The 18,587-nt window shown below is 54.5% G+C and overlaps 1 protein-coding gene across 4 annotated transcripts in view; it reads left to right on the top strand.

Annotated features, from left to right (window-relative positions):
• PIGO (phosphatidylinositol glycan anchor biosynthesis class O) overlaps nucleotides 1–18,368 on the top strand; it is a 114,431-nt gene extending 96,063 nt beyond the window's left edge. The window contains exons 1-11 of one of the 4 annotated variants that reach the window (XM_081881397.1): nucleotides 2,475–2,555; nucleotides 3,735–4,225; nucleotides 5,639–5,782; nucleotides 6,608–6,731; nucleotides 7,495–7,654; nucleotides 8,321–8,494; nucleotides 8,606–10,127; nucleotides 10,738–10,941; nucleotides 12,239–12,432; nucleotides 12,595–12,665; nucleotides 14,131–18,368. In XM_081881397.1, coding sequence (XP_081737523.1) covers nucleotides 3,736–4,225; nucleotides 5,639–5,782; nucleotides 6,608–6,731; nucleotides 7,495–7,654; nucleotides 8,321–8,494; nucleotides 8,606–10,127; nucleotides 10,738–10,941; nucleotides 12,239–12,432; nucleotides 12,595–12,665; nucleotides 14,131–14,260 — 3,213 coding nt within the window. In that variant the 5' untranslated portion in view covers nucleotides 2,475–2,555; nucleotide 3,735 and the 3' untranslated portion in view covers nucleotides 14,261–18,368. Of the gene's footprint in view, nucleotides 1–2,474; nucleotides 2,556–3,734; nucleotides 4,226–5,638; nucleotides 5,783–6,607; nucleotides 6,732–7,494; nucleotides 7,655–8,320; nucleotides 8,495–8,605; nucleotides 10,128–10,737; nucleotides 10,942–12,234; nucleotides 12,433–12,594; nucleotides 12,666–14,130 lie in introns of those variants that run through there. The other 3 variants (XM_081881398.1, XM_081881399.1, XM_081881400.1) reach the window with 3 other exon arrangements.
• The last annotated feature ends 219 nt before the right edge of the window (nucleotides 18,369–18,587 follow it).

Genomic DNA, 18,587 nt, shown 5'->3' with positions numbered 1-18,587 from the left:
TCTCTTGTCTCGGACTGGGATTTTCAACCACACGAGGATGAAGGCCCTGGGCTCATCGGCCCAAAATCCTGTGGAGGGCGCAAATAACCTGCAGAGGAACTTGGCCGGAAACTGTCCGTGCCCCATTGGTGCCCAGGAAGGGTTGGGGGTGCCGTGAGGCTGAGGGCAGGTCCTCTCTCCACCTTAGCAGTTTCGGGACAAAGGGTCTTGGTTACTGTTCGCCAGCCTGCCCCTTTGGTCTGGAGCGGAATGTGTCCCCCTGAAGTAAAGGACATGAGACAGGAGTTGGTAATGCAGGTGAGCTGCAAGAAGCTGCCGGCTCCTTTTATTGACACAACAGTGGTGCCCCGCAAGACGAACGCCTCGCAAGACGGAAAACCCGCTAGACGAAAGGGTTTTATGTTTTGGAGGCGCTTCGCAAAACGAATTTCCCTATGGGCTTGCTTCGCAAGACGAAAATGTATTGCGAGTTCCTGTGGGGTTTTTTCCCTCCCCCCCTTTTTCTAAGCAGTTAAGCCGCTTATCAGCTGATCCGCTAAGCTGATAAGCCTCTAAAAGCCGCTAAGCCGCTAATAGCGCTAATCCGCTAAGCTGTCAATGGGCTTGCTTCGCAAGACGAAAAATCCGCTAGACGAAGAGACTCACGGAACGGATTAATTTCGTCTTGCGAGGCACCACTGAATATGCAAACCCAGGCAGATACATTCTGGACTGTGACCTTTACACATCTTCCAGTCCCGAGATCGTGGGGTGGTACAAAGTTATTTTGGCACCTGTTTCCACCGCATCATTTTCCCCTTTCACAGTGTATGACGAAGGAGACAAAGGTCTCAGAGACAAAGGTCACAGACAGGACACAGCAGACTACTGAGACCGCAAAAGGTTAGGCAGAGGGCAAGATGTTCAGACAGCTGTGGCCTTATCTGTGAGGGGAATGTGCTACACAACCCAGCAATCAGTCCTACCCCCCCCCCTCTTGCCCTGGTTCTGCCCTCTTCTGCGCAGCATCGAGGGCGAGCTCTGCATGGCAGCTGGAGCTCCTCATCGCCGCATGACCAGGTCCTGGCAGAGCTCAGTCTGCTTGGGGAAGAGGCCTGTTGCTCAGTGGCAATCCTGCTGTGCCATTCTCTCTCCTTGGTGCCATCCAGTGGGCCACATCCTGAGTGCTCTCTGCTATAGGATCTGCCATCCGTTCCCACCCAGGTATTCTAGCCGTGGTGGGGAATATCTGTTGGTGTGAGCTAGCCTTGAGCTTGAGGTTGGAGTGGACAAGAAGCGCCCAGTGAAAGTGTTGGGGGCTCTCAATGCACCATCACAAAAGGGAAACGGGTTTCAGCCCTTGTTGGCTCAGCTGGAGGTGAAGGGAGAGGCTGAGGGACACAATAACTTCGCAGAGTGCTGAGCTGCCTGTTCTTAGGACGTCTTCTTGACTTCGGTATCTCTGAGCCCCTCTCCTGCACTACGTTTCCATCCTACTAGGAAATTTAAAAACGCCACACCACAAACAGCCACTAAAGCAATCGGGCCAAAAAGTTAAATGCAAACTCTATCACTGAACCCAGTTTCAGTACATGGGTAGAATAAGGGGGACCTTTGAAGAGCAAAAGGGACGCGGGTGGCGCTGTGGGTTAAACCACAGAGCCTCTTGGGCTTGCCGATCAGAAGGTGAGCTCCCGTTGCTCGGTCCCTGCTCCTGCCAACCTAGCAGTTCGAAAGCACGTCAAAGTGCAAGAAGATAAATAGGTACCACTCTGGTGGGAATGTAAACGGTGTTTCCGTGCGCTGCTCTGGTTCGCCAGAAGCAGCTTAGTCATGCTGGCCACTTGACCCGGAAGCTGTACGCTGGCTCCCTCGGCCAGTAAAGTGAGAAGAGCGCCACAACCCCAGAGTCGGCCACGACTGGACCTAATGGTCAGGGGTCCCTTGATCTTTTAACTTCCCTGAGCTGTCAAGCCGAAAGGATACATTCAGGCACAATATTTGTAACATTTAACTTTAAAGATGTGCCCCCCCCCCCAATTTCCGTAACACAGGTAGAAACAGGAACAGCTAAAAAACGAGAAAGAAAACGCAGGAATAAAATCATTGAAGGGAAGCATAAAGCCAGGAGATTCAAACGGCAAAAGCAAGACATGGTGTTGTCTTTTTTAAAGCGGAAAAGAAAGCTCAAAGCCCAAGGGGGGGGGGGTCAGCCTGGGCGGCGATCTCCAGGCGCAGGCGCAGTCTACCCGCCTGGGAGACCAGCCTCGCTCTTCCCGGCCGCGCGGGGGCGCCCTCCTGCCGCTCTGGCCCGCCTCTCGCTGGCCTCCGCTTCCGCTTCCGCCCTTTCCCGGAAGGGAGGCGGAAGGGCCGCCCTGGATCTCCCTCCCCCCTGCCCCGCGCACCTGGCCGCCAGGTGGGGCCGCCGCAGCCCCGAACGGGCCTCGGGGGGGCCGGGCGGACGAGGAAGAGGAAGAGGAAGAGGAAGAGGAAGAGGAAGAGGAAGAGGAGGGCCCAGTCCGAGGAAGGGCAGGGCGGCGGCGGCGGCGGCGGCGTCTGCCCCCCTCAGCAGGCAGGTGGGGGTCCCCTCTCGCCCTCCCTCCTTCCGTGGGTCCCGCTTCTGGGGGAAGACAGAGGGGTGACCCCCCCCCCGGGCCCAGGGCTGCCTGCCGGCGTCCCTTGGCCAAAGGCCCTCAGCATTCCCGGGGGGGGGGCCCTTCTCCCCAGTTTCTCCCGCCCTGGCCTTCCTCCGGGGAGGGCTTTGCCCTGGCAGCGACACCCGCAGCCCGGCGGAGCAGCTGGCAGGGGCAGCCCAAGGTCACCCCGCCGGCCCAGGGAGGGAGGGAGCCCCGGCCCCTCGCCCGCCCGGCGCCCTCGCCCGCCACGAAGCCCTTAAGCCAGCCCCCCCCCCAACTCGGCCCTCCAGGTGTTTTGGGACTACAGTTCCCAGCATCCCTGACCACTGGTCCTGTTAGCTAGGGATGATGGGAATTGTGGTCCCAAAAGAGCTGGAGGGCCGAGTTGGGGGGGGCCTGCCTTGGCCGTTGACGTAGAGCAGGCAGGCCCAACTCCCTAGAGACTGTTATCTACTCCAAGTATGATAAAACTGGCAGTGATCTATCCATTGGCATTGCCCATCTTTGCTGAGCTTTTCTTTTTTTTTGGGGGGGGGGAGACCAGAGTTGTTGAACTTTCCTTAAGGGGAGAGGCCACAGTTGTTGAACTTTTTTTTAGGAACAATTGCCAAGAGGTGTTGAGCTTCTTTTAGAGGGGAGTGACCTCAGTTCTTCAGCTTCTGGGGGGAAGGATTGAACGGATTAGTTGAGCTTTTTTGGCAAAGGATTGCATGAAAACGATCACCCTGCAGTTCGCAGCCCTAACAGCTACCACCACTGTGCCACCAGTACAGGGATAATAAGCTTTCACAGCAGCACCAGCAGAGGGAATGGGACACAGCACCGGGTGCTGGGCGCGGCATGAGCAACCGGCCAATCACTTTCTGAACTCCAGCGATGAACTTGAAGCACGCCAGTGCTCTACAACTCAATCGCAGTTGACCAGTTGGACATTGCTGGCATAGAGCAATGCATCATTTATCTCATGTTTCGCCCAGGCGGTGATTTGTGTTATATTACGTCTTATGCAGGTCATACTGCTTGTTCCTACGAAAACACCGGTGAGACCAGTAGACTTTGAGCACCCAGGGGGTGTGAGGGGCACCCACTGCTCACCAGTCCTTTCTCTCCTCCCTGCAGGATGCAGAGAGTACCAGTGCTGCTCTTCCTTGCCTGGACCTGCTTCCTCTTCTTCTCGGCCATCGGACTCTTCACCAGCGGCTTCCTCCTCATGCGTGTGGAGCTGGCCAACCGCAGCAGCTGCTCGGACCCCCTGGCCACCTCCCTGCCAGGGGCCAGGGGCCCCCTTGGCTCCTGCTGGCTGCCAAGGCGCTTCCCCAAAGCCGTGCTCGTCATCATCGACGCCCTCAAGTTTGAGTTTGCCCAGTACGATCCCTCCAGGCGGGAGCCGCGGCCTTATGAGAACAAGCTGGGGTTCCTGCACCAGCTGGCCAGTCTTCAGCCCCTGCATGCCCGCCTCTTTCGCTTCCGGGCTGACCCTCCCACCACCACCATGCAGCGCATCAAGGGCATCACCACCGGCTCCCTGCCCACCTTCATTGACGCAGGCAGCAACTTCGCCTCCTACGCCATCCAGGAGGACAACTTGGTCTGGCAGCTGGCGCAGAACGGTGGGTGCCTCCAGAAGCGGGTGGTGAGGGCAGGCTCTTTGCAGAACGCTTTGCCTCTCTTATTCAAGCTGTTGTGGACTAAGGGAAGTGCTTTCTTCATCTTCATTTCTTTCTTCCTTTTCCTCAGATGCACTCTTCTCCCTACTCTTTCATTTTTCTCTCGGGACTTAGCCTGCAAGTGCTAGTGACAAAATGGTTCCCTTTATGTGTAGACTTGCATCAGGTGCTACTTCCTTGCGGGTTATGACTCGGTAGTTGAAAGCAGGCAGATTTATATTTGAGGTTGGGAAGAAGCGTCTGGCAAGCTCAGTTTTGCTCCACTTGGGATGGGGTTGCTTTGACCTGCCGAAAATGAGAGCCAGGGCCCTGGTCTCTGTGGTGTATATTGTGGTTTGGAGGCAGTAGCTAGATCTGGCTTCTTGTGTTGAGGGGAAATGGCTTCCAAGGCGACCAGGCGGGGATGTTGTACAAAGGCAACTTGTTCCCTGTTGTGTTTCAGACTGACAGGTTACTCTGAAAAGACTACTGCAGAAATACATGGGGAAATAAATTAGTACAAAACTGACAGTGAGCTAAGTCTGGATGTGGTCTTATATATTCTGGGGACTTTTGCCTTTGTGGCTTGATGATGCAGGCTGGAGGAAAAGTTCAGACAGGGACCTCTTTTGTGGCTACATGCACTGAGCACCAGCTCAAATCAGCTGGGAGAACTCAAGAGGTTGCCGGGGTCTGTCTGTGCTGTGTTTGCTACCAAGGCAGAATGTGGGCATGAAATGTGTGGAATGGTGTGGGTCATTGTTGATCGTTTGTTTAAGACATTTATAAATGGCTTAATATTTTTATAAGAAATTTCTTAAGAGATGTACAATGTAGAAACTATAAACCAGCCTTTGTCAAACTTGGGTCCCCAGATGTTTTGGGACTACAACTCCTATCATTCCTAGCTAGCAAGGCCAGAGCTCAGGGATGATGGGAGTTGTAGTCCAAAAACATCTGGGGACCCAAGGTTGAGAAACACTGCTATAAACAATATCCTTGCTGAAGCTCAAGAAAAGCAGGCTGTGGCTTTCAGTTCTTCCCATATTCCCATATATTTTTTTTTAGAAAACCCAAACTTTTGTCAGGTGGAAACTACAGCACTGTGTTATCGGCTCAAAGGGACTGATCTGTAGTGACTGTGTGATGCTGTTTCCCTGAGCTGGAGGAGAGCTGTGTGCATATCCCTCCTTGGCCTTGAATGTTCTGGCTGGGTGGATCTGAGGATGAATTTCCTGAGCTCTCTAGAAAGGAACCAAGAGGAACGGAGCCTGGAGCTCCTGGGCTCCGCTGACTAGCTTTCAGCTCCCTAACTTGGTGACCTGCTGATTGCTGTGCTCTAAACACCCCTCTCTCATCTCCCCCCCCCCTTTGCAGGGAAAAGAGTGGTGTTCATGGGGGACGACACCTGGGACGGGCTCTTCCCCCAGGCCTTCCACCGCTCGTACTTCTTCCCTTCTTTCAACGTGAAGGATCTTCACACTGTAGATGATGGAATCCTGCAGCATTTGTATGAGACAGGTGAGCCGCTGTCTCAGGCCGGAGTTCTTGGCTCCCTTTCCAGGCCAGGCTGCTGGAGGAAACCCCAGGCGGAGCAGGCAGAGGCACTTTGCAGCCGGGTGAGGAGAGGCCTGCTGGGAGTGGCCTGCCCTCTGTCTGCCCTTTTTCTCAGTCCATAACCTTGAAGGGTGATGTGGCCTTGAAGGCTCCAGGCTCTGGTGTGGCTCGAGTCCCCTTGTGCCAGCCAGAATCCTTGAGGGAGAGACATTCTAAAGTAAATTGTTAAAGAGTTCTTCAAAATTGGTTTTGCAAAAGGGGGAAACACTGAACAATTAAAAGTCTGTTTTTAATGGGAAAACGCTTGTTTCAAAATGGATTGCCTTAACTTGAATTTATGTCAGCTTTAAAAAAGGAAGTAGGCTGCCTCCTCAAATTTCTGTTTTTGAAATGACTTGTTTTGCACTAAGCAGGGCTCTGCAAATTGCATGAATGGAATTTCTTCACCCACAGTGAAATCCTTTCCGTGTGGATGTTTTTCCAATGAGAAGCCAGTCATCCTCCACCAGCCTTTGTCACCCCCTGCCTCTGCTGGCAGCAAAGTCTAAAAAGTCTGCTGGCTTTTTGCCTGCCTCCTATTGTCTCCTCCCTGTGTCTTCAAGGCCTGGCCCTGAGCACATCTGAAGGTGTGCATTGGGGGGGGGAGGGGGAGAAATCTGCTCGTGCTCTTCCTCTCAGCCCTCAGTAAAGTGCACCAGAAAAGAAAGAAACATTGGCTGCCTCTCAGAGTGGAAGGGGCAAGTCTTCATCCTTCTCTCCCTCTCTCTCCCTCTCTCTGTGGTGGCGCAGTCAATGGTGGCGAGTGGGAGTTGCTGATTGCCCACTTCTTGGGCGTGGATCACTGTGGCCATAAGCATGGACCAGACCATCCCGAAATGGCCAAGAAGCTCTCGCAGATGAATGACATGCTCAGGTGAGCTGGTTTCTCGGGTGATGTGGGCGCCCCTGGCTTCTCAGCAGCAGCCCATTGTGTGCCAAGGACTGAAGCAGGATGGACTGCCACTGAACAGCAGCTGGGCCTTCCAGAGGAACGTGGATTGTGCTGGCCAGTGCTGGGAGGGCCAGAAGTTGGAGTTCTCTTGCTTGTTTTATTCTCCTTCCTCTGCTTTGGGCTCCAGCTGCTTGGGGACCTCAAAGGTCTTTGGACGTTTGCATTATGTTAGGGGCCCCTTTGCCAACCTGGTGCCCACTAGGTGTTTTGGAGTGCATCAGGCCCTGCCAGCATGACTCTGCTGGGAGTTGTAGTTCAGAGCACCTGGAAGGCACCAGGTTGGTGACAACTATGTCAATGTCCCTTTAAGCTTTAGCTTTTGAGCTCCATATAGAGAGAGCTCTTGGATGAGCCTCTGATTCAGACTCTGAAGGACCCCCTGGAGACAGTTTGAACTGGAGCCACTTGGCCAAGGCTGCCCCAATCAGGATTTGAGCCTTGGCCCTCCCTGGAAGGGAAGCAGCTGGCCTTGAGCCCCAGGATCTGCACCCTGGAAGTTAAGTTGGTTTGCTGCAGGAGAGCATCCCAGGCTGTGAGTCAGAAAGTCCCCCGTCAAACCTGCATTTGGGCTCAGGCACCCCTGAAGGTCCTGCCTAAACAACATGGCTGGTGCCCACCCACTTTGTCATGGGGGGCATCCGCTGGCACAGGGAGGCGGCTGAAGTCCCGTGTTGTTGATGGACAGGTCACTGGTTGACCACCTGGCGAATGACACGCTGCTCCTGGTAGCAGGGGACCATGGCATGACGGGGACCGGGGACCACGGAGGAGACAGCGAAGAGGAGGTCAATGCAGCCCTCTTTGTGTACAGCAAAGCCCAGCTGTTCCAGAGCCACCCGCCTCAGGTAAGCCAGGTGGAGGCGCGCGCGCTCTCTCTCTCTCTCTCTCTCTCCCTTCAAAAGGGATCTTTCCCTTCCCACCTTTTGCATCTGGTCAGCCACTGTGAGAAAGGAGGCTGGACTAGATGGGGCATCAGCCAGACCCAGCAGCCTCTAAATTACATTCTTAGGTGGCGGAGAGCTTGTTGCAACTGGTGCAAATAACCCCTTGGCCAATTGTGCTTTGAAAGGAGATTGGTGCTCTTTTTCAGGTTTCTTACCTTTTAGAGCTGAAGAGTGCGGTCATGGCTGCCTGCCAGCTTCTTTCTGGCTGGCTGGGTGGGGGAGAAGGCAGGAGGCTTTTGAGAAGGCAAAAGGCTTGTCCCTCAGTGGCTTGGCTTCCGTCGTGGATGCAGGAGCCCCAGGATCAGTCCCTGATGGCACCTCCAGGTCAGGACGGGAGAGGCTCCTGCCTGGAGCCCTGGAGAGCCACTGCTGCCAGTCAGTGTAGACATAACTGAGCCAGAGGGACCCAATGGTCTGATTCTGTACCAGGCGGCTTCCTGTGCTCCTGGTGCTGCTTGCCTGCTGTGGGTGGTGGGGTCCTGGGGTCCCCACCGGGTGCTGTTCTCCCTGCCACCTGCCACAGGAGCCCTTCAGCAGCCGGACCCCTTGCTTCCTCCCTCCCTCCAGGAGCCAGAGACCGTCCCGCAGGTGAACCTGGTCCCCACGCTGGCCCTGCTGCTGGGGGTGCCGGTGCCCTACAGCAACATCGGGGAAGTGATGGCTGAGCTGTTTGCTGCAGAGGGCGGCGCTGCCTCCTCGCTCCTCGCCCAGCTGGAGGCATACAGCATCAACGCCCGGCAGGTAAGAGGAGCTTGGCGGCCGGATCTTGAGGCGAAAGGCTCCTTAGAGTCCAGCCTATCCCTCCCCCTTGAGTGTTCCTGCGCTCAGTGACGGAGACACTTGGCATTGCAGGTTGACCGCTTCCTGCGCTCCTACTCGCGGGCAGCCAAGGACATCTCGGCGGAGAAGCTGCGGCGGCTCCAGGACCTCTTCTCTGCTGCCGTGGAAGAGCACGAGCAGCTCTCCGCCCAGCCGGGGCCCCCTGCTCTGCCGCACCTGGAGCACCTCCGGGGCCGCTTCCGGCGCTATCTGCAGGAGGCGAGGGCCGTCTGCGCGGGGTCCTGGGCCCGCTTCCACCCGGCCCGCATGCTGGCTGGCTGCGCCCTGCTGACGTCTTCCTGTGTGCTGTGCTACGTTGCCTCCAGAGTGGCCTCGGGCCTGAGCTTCTCCTACCGCCGCCTCCTCCTCTACCCCGTCCTCTGGGGTGTGGTGGGGGTGGCCCTGCCCGGCCTGGCTCACCTCCTCGGCTGGGCTGCTGTGGACCTTGTCCTGCTCTCCTCCTGGGGAGCGGCGGCCTCCCAGTGCGGCTTCTTCTGGCACTGCTGGGCCAAGCGGCCGTGGAGGAGCCATTTGGCCAGCGCTTGTTCTCCCTCTGTGGGCACCAGCCTGAGGCAGAGGCTGCGGGCATCGGGGCTGGGCCTGCCCGGAGGCATCCTGCTGGCTCGCTGCGGCGCCATGCTCTCAGACAGCTTCGTGGTGGCCGAGGCGCAGGTGGCGCCCTTCCTGCTGGCCTCACTGGTGCTGCTGCTGGTGCTGCGCCTGCACTGGGAGGGGCGGCTGGAGGGCGGCTCCCCCCCGGCCCTGCGGCTGCTGGGCCTGCTGGGCGTGGTCCTCGCCTGCGCCCGCCTTTCAGCGCTCTTCCGGCAGTGCCGCGAGGAGACCCCCTGCTGCCGCTCCTCGACGCTCCTGGCCCCGCTCTCCAGCCTGCAGGACCCGGGGGCCAAGAACTCCTGCTACCTCCTCTGCCTGGCCGTGCTGGCCTGCCTGGCCTGGGGCGTGCGCCGCTGGCTGCGCCACTACGGTAACCTCAACAGCCCCAGCGCCCCGGTGCTCTTTGTGCGCTGGGGCTTCCCGCTGCTGGCCGTCTGCGTGGGGGGCTACTGGGCCATCACCTCCGGGGCCGAGGAGGCCCTGGTCAAGCTGCACGCCTGGGTGCAGCTGGCCCTGGTGGCCTTCCCCCAGGGGATCTTCGGCCTGGTGCTGGTGGGGCTCCTGCTGGTCCTATGGGACCCCGTGACCGTCTTTGTGCGCGACAGTCGGGAGCCGGCCGAGGCCCCCATCGTCTCGCCCAGCTCCCAGGCGGAGCTCCAGCACGTCATCCCCCAGCTCTACCGGCGGATGCAGCAGTCCCTGAAGAGCCGCCTGGACGAGGCCAAGTCGGGTGGCAGGGCCACGGTGGCCGCCTACGGGCTGGGCAGCGTCTACTCGGCCGCGCTCCTCATCTGCCTGGCCCTGCTGGGCTTCCTCTTCATGACGCTGCACAGCGAGCGGCTCAGCCTGGCCTTCCTGCTGCTCTTCCTCGAGGCCTTCGCGCTGCTCTGGATGCACGCCTGTGCCGTGGCGCTCTCCTCCTCCTCCTCCTCCTCGCAGGCTGGTGAGTAAGGGTATGGCCCTGGGTCTCCACTCCTCCTGAGTCAGGGCTGTGGACAGCGTCCTCTTGCAGGAAGGGCTTCGCTCTCAGAGAAATGGCAGAAGCTCAAAATGGCCCAGCTGTTAAGGAATAACGGTGCCCTAGGAATCTGCAGGGGAGGTCCCAGGGAAGAGGGGAGCGGAAGGAGGCCACAGAAACTGCAAAGCAAGCAGTGTGGTGCAGGGGTTAGAGAGGCAGACTAGGACCTGGGAGACAAGGGATTTCTGCTTGCGCAATGGGATGTTCCCCACCTCTCCATTGGATTTTGCATAGATGTGCAATTTAGAGTTTAGAATTTTGTTGTGTTGCTATCTTCTTCAGCTGTTCTGAATACAGTAACCCTTTTTAAAAGGTGGGGTAGAGGGCACTGGGGACGTGTTTATGGACCGGAGGGGAGGGTGGTGGCCCCAAAACACTTGGGAACCTCTGGCAGGGGAGGGGGGAGTCTTGCCAGGCAAGTGGAAATCCTTGCACTGATGGGGTGGGTTAGTTCCCACTGCAGAAGCTCTGCCGCGTTGTGTCTCCAGGGGTTCCTTGCTGGCCCTGACGGTTCTCGTCCTCCCCCCCCCCCCAGATCCCTTTGTGGTGCCCTGGTACGCCCTCGTCGCTTGGGCTCTTGCTGCTGCCCAGTTCTTCTATGCCACAGGCCACCAGCCAGTCTTCCCAGCCATCCACTGGAACGCAGCCTTTGTCGGCTTCCAGCAGGGGCATGAAACCAACCTGCTGCCGGCGCTGCTGGTCGGGGCCAACACCTTCGCCTCCCACATCCTCTTTGCAGGTGAGTCCGCTGCCTCCGGGAAAGGCCCCAGGGCTCTTTCTCTGAGCTTGCAGCAGGCAGAGCATGAATGCTGCTTGCTTTGGCCCCAGGTAAGTGATTGCGGAGGGCGGCTTGGCAGAGGCTGCCTGCTCAGCACTAAGAGTTGGGCTTGGGTAGCAAATGAAGACACGGCATTGCTGGACTCTAGTCCCCAGCATTCAGCGTGGCCACTTTTTGGGGTGCTGGGAGTCGAGGTACAGCTGCCCCTGGAGAGACACGGCCTTCCCCCCCCCCACTCCTGACCTACAGGCCCACAGCAGCTCCTGGAATATCGCCAGCATCTTGGCATTGGCAATAGGAGTGGGAGGGGTGTGTCTGTTTATGGGGCCTTACCTGGGAAGAAAAGACTAAGATGCTTTTGCTTTTCAAGCGCTTCTCCCTAGCTTTGCCAGTGATGGGAACTGCTATGAGGCAAGCACCCCCACAGGGTTTTAGGCACCTGCTTAAAACTTATTTATTTCAGAAAGCCTACCTAGAATTGTGCTTGTTTTGCATGTTTGCTGATTTCATCTGCATTTTATTGATGACTTTGCAGTCCTCAATACAGCACGTGGAGAATTTTCTGATTAAGTGGTCAGTTTTTTTCTTTCTAAATATATCAAACTAGGGAGGGTCTCCAACTTCCTCTGCACTGTCCTGAGGGCGTCAGAGAGTGGAGTCTGGTGGGACCTGGTTCCTGATCGCCTTTTTGGCTAAGCAATCCCCCCAGGCATTGCTTAGCACAGTGTTTTCCAAAGTGGGCAGTACTGGCGGGGGCGCTGGAGTTTCCTAAGGGGGTGTAAATGGCTACCAGACTTGAAAAAGCTGATATCCTTGGATCAAGCTCATCAGTTTCGCTGAATTAATTAAACTGAATAGTTTCACTTGGATTCTGAATAAATTTGCAATTTTTGATTTTTTTGCATAATTTTTATTCAGTTTTCCATATTTCATTACATTTTCATTACACAAATCCATAACTTAAAGTATCTGAATAAATTTGCAATTAATTGTTACTGTTTTGAGTTGTATTGTGTTATTTTCTTCCTGTGGACTGTGCAAAACACTGTTCTGAACAATGCTTTTTATAGGCAGGGTAGCAGGTGCTGGGGCTGCGTTGATGGAACCAAGCGGGTGGGGCCCCGAAACAGTTTGGGAAGCACTGATTTAGAGGGATTGATCTTCTCGCCCCTTTCTTTCCTCTGGGTTCCATCAGCTGGTGGTCCCCGGCATTCTCTCCAGTGACCCCTCTCTCTTCCCCCTGCTTTCCTTGAGGTAGCCGGCTGCCCGTTGCTTCTGCTTTGGCCATTTGTCTGTGAAATGCCCACTGCCTCCAAGGGCAAGAAGTCGAAGGCAGAACCTCCAGACAGGGAGGAACAGATGATGGAGATGAGGCTCCGGGAAGCCCCAGAGAAGTTTTCAGCAGCGCTTCTGCAACTGGGGCTCAAGTACCTGCTTGTTCTGGGGGTTCAGGTATGTTCCTGGAAGCAAACACCGGGGGAGGCCTTTTTCTGCAAGCCAGAGAGAGGGAGGGAGAGGCGGCAATGGGGACTGGTGGGCTGTGCATGTGAGGCTACAGTGAATGAACGCCAGGAGGTTTACCTGCAGCCTGAACTCCTTTTCGTTCCCCAATAGATTCTGGCTTGTGTCTTGGCAGCGATCATCCTCAGAAGGCACCTTATGGTCTGGAAGGTGTTTGCCCCCAAGTAAGTTGGGCAAGTGTCCTGTGGCTCTGGAGCTCAGTCCCCTCCGTGTGCTGGCAGGGAAAGGGTTGGGTGTTTCAGAGCCCAGGGCTGCCGGGCAGAGTTGCAAGGCTGGGTGGGAAATGGGTGGTCTGAGTTAGAGTTCTGTCGGCCGTAGGCTGCTCTCACTCTCGCTTTTTGTATTATTTTTTATTTTAAATATACAAATAAATACATAGTTAACAGACACATGTATTAATAACCACTACACAAATCAAATAATATCAGACTTAATAACTTTACATCTCTGCATATAAAAAAGAAACAAACAGAAGAAGAGGAAAAAGACAAAACAAAGACAGTGACAAAAACAGTACAGTGGTGCCCCGCAAGACGAACGCCTCGCAAGACGGAAAACCCACTAGACGAAAGGGTTTTCCGTTTTGGAGGCGCTTCGCTAAACGAATTTCTCTATGGGGTTGCTTCGCAAGACGAAAAAATCTTGCGAGTTCCCGCGGGTTTTTTCCGCTCCCCCCCCTTTCCTAAGCCCCTAAGCCGCTTATCAGCTGTTCCGCTGATAAGCCACTTAACAGCTGATCGCTAAAAGCTGCTAGACCGCTAATAGCGCTAATCCGCTAAGCCGTCAATGGGCTTGCTTCGCAAGACGAAAAAACCGCTAGACGAAGAGAATCGCGGAACGGATTATTTTTGTCTTGCGAGGCACCACTGTATAAGATTCTTCCATTCAATACCATTCAGTGTGATTCATTCCTATAGTAGTATTTCTCATATATTGATAGGCTGCTCTCACTCTTGATGTGCCTGCTTTATGCTGCCTCTGGCTTCTGAGAGCTTAGCAGAAGCTGCCCCTCCACCTTCATGGTCACCCTCCTGCTTTCTCCGCTTGTAGGGCTGGGCGATGCCTGGCTTTCAACATTGCGATATATCACCAGCTAAACTTTGCGCTATGCTGATGGATCGCCATGTCTGAAATAAGGATGGAGCTACGGGTAGACATTGGCTGGCTTCACATTTTTTCCTGCATTGGGATTTTTGCCGGCACCTGCTTTTGTGATTTGCTGCACGAGAAAGAGAAGCGCTGAGCCGGCAGTTAGCAGGGGCTGCAGGAATCGAGAGACACATTGGCTGGCTTCAGGGTTTCCCCCACTTTGTGGTTTTTGCATAGCACATGCACACATCATGATTCGCAATATATTGCCAGGTCAAAAATTATGAAACCGGCATCATGATATGGACTTCAAAGCGGTTTTGGATGATATATCGCCTAGCCCTACCACCCAGCACAGAAATGAGTAGTTGACTTGCCCCTGAGTTAGGCCAGTTGCCCCTGTAGTGTCTTCACTAGCTTCCCCCACCCCAGGGTGCCCCTCTTCCCTCAAGGGTTAAATTTGGGGCCTCTCACATGCAGAGCGCCTCCTGTGGAGCCTTTGCGGTACTTTCCTCACTGGGGCTTCTGTTCCGCTTCCAGGTTCCTCTTTGAAGCGCTGGGCTTCATGGTGAGCAGCGTCTTCCTCCTGCTGGGCATCGGCCTGGTGATGCGGGTGGACTGCGCCGTCAGCCTGTGGTTCAAGCAGCTCATCCTTGCTCAGTCCAGGTAGCACGAGAGGAAGAGGGACCTTCTGCCAAAGTGCCACACCCTCCCCGCGACCGCAGAGAGAGCCTTGGGGAGATTCTCACGCTGCCCACAACTCCGTGGGCTGAGCCATCGTTCTCTCTGGTCTCCCCCACCTGGGTTTTCCTGCGGGGCTTGGAGCTCCATTTGTCAGTGACAAAGTGGGGGGGGGGCGCGAAAGATGAGTCTTCAGCTTGGTGGCGGTTGCCGGGTCTTTTGTTTTGCAGAAAGAGCCTTCCCACGCTCCAAAGAGACGCCCTGATCTCACTTGCCACTCACAGCTTGTGGGTCGCCAGTGGATCACTGGGGAGTGGCCCTTTTGGTCTCTGAGTGGGGGGAAGAAATGCAGAGGGAGTTGCCCCTTGTTTCCAAAGAGAACACTTAGGGGCGTGTGCGGCTGAGATCCAGATCTGTGGGCATCTCTCTTGGGGGTGACTTCCTTGCTTCTCCTTGGTTCCTTTGCGAGTCTGGAGCAGCTGCACGTGGGGGAGGGGAGGCTGTGGGCACCTCTTGGGAGTGGCAGAAAGGGAAATCCATGGCCAGATTCTGGACCAGGAAAAAGCACCCTCTGAGCTGCCTGCCAACGGATTCTTTGCCAACCGGAGGAAGGTCTTGCTTGGACTGCTCTTTGAGGAATAGATGCTGCTGCTGTTTCTAACTGGTGGCTGTTGGCACATTCAGAAAGGCTTGATTGGTCTGTGGTTTTCCCTCAAAGCCCTGTCGGTGCAGAAAAATTTCTTCTCCTTCAAGAACCAAGGCTCCAGCAGGAACAGAACACCCTCCTGCTTGGTCAGAAGTTCTTTCGGGAACCTCAACTTTTTGGTGCTGAAGCCTAAGTCTCATTTCGTCTCTGAGACTTGGTTGTGTTTTGAGTTCCAGATTTCTGAATCTGGCCTTTTGAAGAAGGAAAAATTGGAGTTCCAGTTCTCCACAAGGTGAAATTTGACATGCCCGCTTGGCAGCCTCTGGCTGGGTGTGTTCTGGTAGTTTCCTGCACTGGCTTTGCAACAAAGGAAGCTGCTCAGTCCATCCCAGGCAGTGTCGTCTCTTCAGACAGACACGCTTTCCACGGCCTCAGGTGGATCATCCTTCCTCATCACTTCTGCCCGAGTCTGCTACCTGAAGATCCCACCCCTACTGCATGCGAAGCATGTGCCTGTCCCACTGAGCCACGGCCTGCCTCCCTGCCCCTGCTTTTATGCCTGCAGTAGTGTTCTGTGCAACTCAGCGCCACTTCTGCATGGTGCCAGAACCCACCTCCCTGCTTCTTCTCCTCCTTTGGGGACAGACCCCTTGTTTTGGGCCTCATTGGCTGCTCTGGAGCATCGAGCCCAAAGGTCCCTTCCTTGAAGGGAGAGGCCTGGGAAGAGCCATTTCCAGCCACGATTAGCCTGAACCTGCTGTGTGCTCAGGAGGAAGACGCAAGAGAGGCCCTCTTTATTCTTGGCTGCATCTCTTCCTCCCTTTGGGCTTGTTAGCAAAGGAGTCATCAAATGAATCTGCTCTGACTTTGTGCTCTTTTAATCCACTTTCTGTTTGTTGCTTCAGAATCCATGTTCTGTCAAGGTCTTGGCAGGCTGGATTCCTGCTCTGCCGCTTGGTCTCCCTTGAGAAGGTTGTTGGGTCTTGCTTTGGCTAAAACAGAAATGGGTTGCCTTTCAAAGACGTGGGTTGGTGGGGCTGCTTTCAGAGAATCTGCATGGGAAGAGGGGAGCTGTGTCCGGAGTCCCAGTTTGAGTTTTCTGCAATGCCTTCAAGGAGTCAGCTTTGCATTGAGCTTTGCATTGAGGACCACTTGGCCTTCCTTGTGCTGGGTGGATGGTGTAGCAGCAGCCTCAGCCAAGGGAACTCATCACAGTGAATGGACAGGCGCCTGGAAGCAGCTGAGCAGTTGTACCACTGAACGCTGCAAGATTTTGCCCTGCTAAGGCATCCCTGATCTTTGTTTTGCTCTGCCTTACCGTACCTCGGAAAACGAAGGACGCAACTCCCAATGTCAACACCTTCCTCTGATGTCTATTTTCATTGTCAGTTTTCTCGGCTGCTGCAGGGTATTTGAGCCACAGGAGTGACCCTAATGCTGCTATGCTTCTGTGTTCTTGTGTCATGGAAGATACATTCATTTTTATGGCAAGCTTACGCAGTGCACAGGGAACGACTTCCATGAGGTGGTTGCAAAGGCTTGTGGTTGACATTCTTTATGTTGGGGCTGCTGCAGGCAAGCAGGTGGGGCTGCTGGGGGGGCTGACCTTCTCCAGCCCCCTCAAACCCTATGCATTCTCTCTGGCTTTTCTTGTCCAGTAAAGCAGTGCTAGCGACACTTTCAGCCTTGCCTGCCAGCCAGCCCAGGTGTGTGTGCTGCTTCTCCCCCTCTGCACAGAATTGGTGCCTTAAAAATCCTCATTAGCTGAAGCTTCCCTGAGACACTGGGATCTGGTCCTGAGAACCTGAGAGGCCAAGCCAGTACATTTTTCTGCCCCAAACTCGGCACAGTCCAAGAGGTTTCTTCCTGGCATCTCTTGCCGTTTTGCAGGTGTTTGGGGCTTAGCTTCAAATATCACATGCCTGCTTCCTTGCAATCCCTGATCAGTCAGTATTCTTAAGTGTCCCCTAAATAGCCCCAGCCACCCAGTTTTATCAGTTCTGAGCACTTGCTCTGAAGTTTAGTACCCACCATTTCCATGCAGGGGCAGATCCAGGCTCATTAAACATGATTTGTTGCTCTCGTCAGCATCCTTCTCCATCCATGATTTCACAGCTGTTTGGTTTAAAATTACTCAAGGTTAACACTGTTGGCTTTAGCTTAAAAAGAACAGAAGTCGTACAAAGAGTTTCAGTGGTTACTTGTTACGACACACTACCTCCAGGATTGGGGCTGTAAAATGCCTCTGAATACCACTTGCTGGGGCATCACAATAGGCAAGGGCTCTAAATGGGCTCCCTTTGGCCTGATCGGGTGGCCAGGTTTTCCTTACATGGCACTGAAAGAGCCAGAATTTCTACAGGTGACGGCCTGCTTCACCTACTGTTAGAGGGAACCGTGAGCTGCAAGCTGGAGGAACCAGCTGATGAGATCTTGACACCCAGTCTCCTAAGGGACAGTTGCTTTTATTATGTCAGAAAATCTGGGCTTCAAAATCAGAAGTGCTGCTTTTCAAAATGGGAAGGAATTACGTCCAGACATTTGAAACCATACATCAGGGCCTGTGTTCCTTCTTGGGCTATAAAAGCAAAAGAGAAATACTTCTGTGTTTTTATATCCTGGATTTTCTGATGTTTGTTTCATAGTATAGAGATAATTCTCCCTTAGAGGACCTGGGGGCTTTCTACCTGCAATTCTGCTGCTACATGCCACAATACTTGTTCCTTCTCTGTAAAACGCTCTGGTGTATTCTAGTGTTAAGGAAGCACCCACAAATAGCCAGCCCTGTGGGTTTTGTCCTCCCCACAGATATGCACAAATCACACTTAGCAGGTTGCCAGGAGTTTCTGTGGCTCAGACCAGGGACATCGCTAGTTCTGAGCTGGAGGTGGGCTTATTCCTGCCCATCCTGCACATGGTCACTTTATAGATTCCTAGCAGGTGCCATCCATACTAGAGTTCTCAGATCTGGAAGGGTAGCAGAAGACTGAGAGTAGTGATAAACCCTCCAGTGCCTTTATTTGGCCTGCTCCTGCCTCTGAGGGAGACCAGACCATGGTCTGTAGTCTCCCTCCGCTGGAACCATTATTGCCTTGGGCAAGTGTTTTCACCTTATGTGCCTCTCTATCCTGACGTGCAAAACTGGGTATACCCTGGCCTACCTCTTGGGGTATGTTTTATGGGAAGACCAAGAAAAGGAGTGGCTTTGCATAGAATAACTCTGCAGCTTCTTTTTTGTTTCTGCAATATGAAACCAAAACCCACGAGCAAGTAGTTCTGCATTGGTCCTTTTATGCTGAATAGTCATCCTGTTAACTTCCTTTGGGGAGGGTCAAAAGTAGGTGTTGGAAGTTTTTTTTAAGAAAAGGGTTTTCGGTGCACAAGGTTGAAAGGGGAGACGTGTGCCAGGGCTGGCTCTAAAACTGCTGTAAATAAAATGTCTGATCCCAAACGATGGAAAATTGCCTCTTTGTTGAAGTAAACAAAGATCTGTACCTGGGTGGGGAGGAAGGAAGGAAGGTTGCGTGCGCATTCTAGTGATGAAAGAGGGGCCGTTGAATTGGGGGGGGGGGCTGCAAGTGAGCCTGAGACTAAAGTGTGTTGGAGGATGGGGTGCGCAGGGGCCAAAGGAAGGAACATGCTGGGGTGGAAAAGGTAAGTTTTATTTGCC

This window comes from Podarcis erhardii (genome assembly GCF_964252035.2).
Source record: "Podarcis erhardii genome assembly, chromosome: 11".
Classification (NCBI taxonomy): domain Eukaryota; kingdom Metazoa; phylum Chordata; class Lepidosauria; order Squamata; family Lacertidae; genus Podarcis; species Podarcis erhardii.
The sequence above is the reverse complement of the archived record's forward strand: the minus strand, read 5'-3'. Positions and strand labels throughout refer to the sequence as shown.